The sequence below is a fragment of the Cynara cardunculus genome, assembly GCF_001531365.2.
Source record: "Cynara cardunculus var. scolymus isolate 2C chromosome LG 7, CcrdV1, whole genome shotgun sequence".
NCBI lineage: Eukaryota > Viridiplantae > Streptophyta > Magnoliopsida > Asterales > Asteraceae > Cynara > Cynara cardunculus.
The window spans coordinates 2,143,932-2,146,047 of record NC_037534.1 but is presented as its reverse complement, the minus strand read 5'-3'; the positions used below and the strand labels follow the sequence as shown (position 1 = coordinate 2,146,047).

Here is a 2,116-nt window from a genome sequence, read left to right as displayed (position 1 = left end):
AGTTACAACGAGTTATGATCTTACAGTGGTTACACAATAAACCGACAATAAAACACGATAACTTATATTTTATGACGGGTCTCAAAATTAATAATTCAAATCCGTTATAATTTACATATATAATTCAAAAGAAAACAAATCGGGTTTCGAGTTCCTTTTGGATTTCCTTCTTGATCAATCACAAGTTCACAACCAGTGATGGCCAAACCGGCCCGACCCTGCCCAGGACCGAAATCGGGACCGGATTTTGACCATCACTAATCACAACTGAGGCATAAGTTACCAAACTTTCTTCTGGCCCATTAGCCCAATAACCTCTTCCCAAAGCCCAACACGTCCCACATTATCCAGCCCAATAACATTTGGGCTACAAGCAGCCACAGCCCAATAACCACCTTTTATCTCATCTCTCAATTGTTCCTTTTCCCACCCACAATATCCATCAAAAAACCTAAACTCACCCAACCCAACCACATTCCTCTTGACCATCTCACTTGCACACCCTACACTTTCTTTGGTCCCATAAAACAACCCTTTCATTACCTCTTCAAAAACCCCACTTTTCCTTACCCCATCCCCACCACCCACCAAAAACAACCCTTCTTCGAGGGGCCCGCCGAAGAACAGCGGCCGGTCGGAGAACGTTCCGGAAACGTCTAGTGTCGTTGTTGACCGCATCTCCTTGATCGACATGAGAGATGGGCGGTTGAGAATGATGCCGGTGGGGCCCACTGGGCCTGTGGACAAGAGAAGGACCACTGTCCTTTCGAAGATGTGGACCCCATCTAGTTTCTCGGTTGCTATGAGTAAGCAACCTTTTTCGGGCTCATGGATGGCATGAGCCCATTTGTCACCTATTGAGATAGATGGTGGTTGGTTCGGTACGGTATCGGGATCGGTGGTTGGAGAAGATTCTTGGGATGGTAACGCTTGTTCTCCGGCTACGAGTCTTGCTCTGAATAACCGCCAATCGGCATCGATAGACGGATTTTCCTCGTCTCGGGATGAGGGTGATGGTGAATTTGATTGAGATTGACAACCTAAAATAGACAAAGTCGTTACAACATTAAAATAAATTAAATCAAACGAAACCAGTAAATCCCACACATAATTGAGTCATGAAGGGTAATATAGACGCAGACGTTACCTCTGTCTGTTTGATTCCGTGAAAATGACCGATCGTAAAAAAACATCCTTAATTTTATCAAAACTCAGTATTTTTCTTATTTTTTACATAAACAATGGTTAGTTTGTAACAGAAAAACCCAACACAATACGTCAAAAGCTCAAAATTTGTTAAATCATCTTCATACAAATGAAAGTCAAATTTTAGAGAGTTAAAAGGGGTCAACAAATCTTAAAAAAAATCATTAATGGTCGTTTACCAAACGCCTACCGCATTTACCAACAAAAATCACCATCTTACTTACTTTATCACATAACATTCTCGACCATCAAAATGAATTGTTAGTAAACGTCTTTTACCCTATAAGCAATTATCAGGTAAGAATCTTCTCCCTCACTTCAGGTAATATTCTTCGTTCTTACTATACCTCTCACCAGATAAACCTCTCAGTCTTTGCCATGTTCACCAGTAAACGTAAGTGACACCCATCAAGCATTACCAAGTAAAAGTCTTCTCCATAAGAGTCTCAACCCTCGCTATGCCTCTTATGATGACAAGTAACCTTTCGGACCTTGTCATACTCACCCAGTAAAAAAAAAATGACACCTGGTAAGCTCTCACCCGGTAAATGTTTGGTAAACTAAATCATCATCAACCATCAAATTTCAACCTCTTAGATTTAAAAGATCCCACCAACACAACATAAACAAAACAAACCCAGTAATCAATAACCTTAAACCAAACAAACCCAGTATATCTCACCACAAACAGATAAAAACAAGAAACAGAAACTCACATGTTGCAGGAGAGTGAATGGTAGCTTTCCTAATCTGAAACTGAGAAGATGATCTCTTCTTCTTGGGTTGTTGCACAAAGATTCTTGATTTGATTGATGGGATCACAATCTCCATTGATTTTGTGAATGAATTTGAGGAAAGAAAACAAGCTTCCATTTTTTTTCTTGTTCTTGAGTCCCTTCAACTCACTGAG

The 2,116-nt window shown here is 40.5% G+C and overlaps 1 protein-coding gene across 1 annotated transcript; it reads right to left on the bottom strand.

Annotated features, from left to right (window-relative positions):
* On the bottom strand, positions 1–2,116 carry LOC112515839 (UPF0301 protein Cpar_0662). Its single transcript, XM_025122776.1, has 2 exons — positions 1,923–2,116; positions 1–1,040 (listed from the first exon to the last, which is right to left on the bottom strand). The coding sequence occupies exons 1-2, from the start codon at positions 2,077–2,079 to the stop codon at positions 280–282; spliced, it is 918 nt and encodes a 305-aa protein (XP_024978544.1). The 5' UTR covers positions 2,080–2,116; the 3' UTR covers positions 1–279.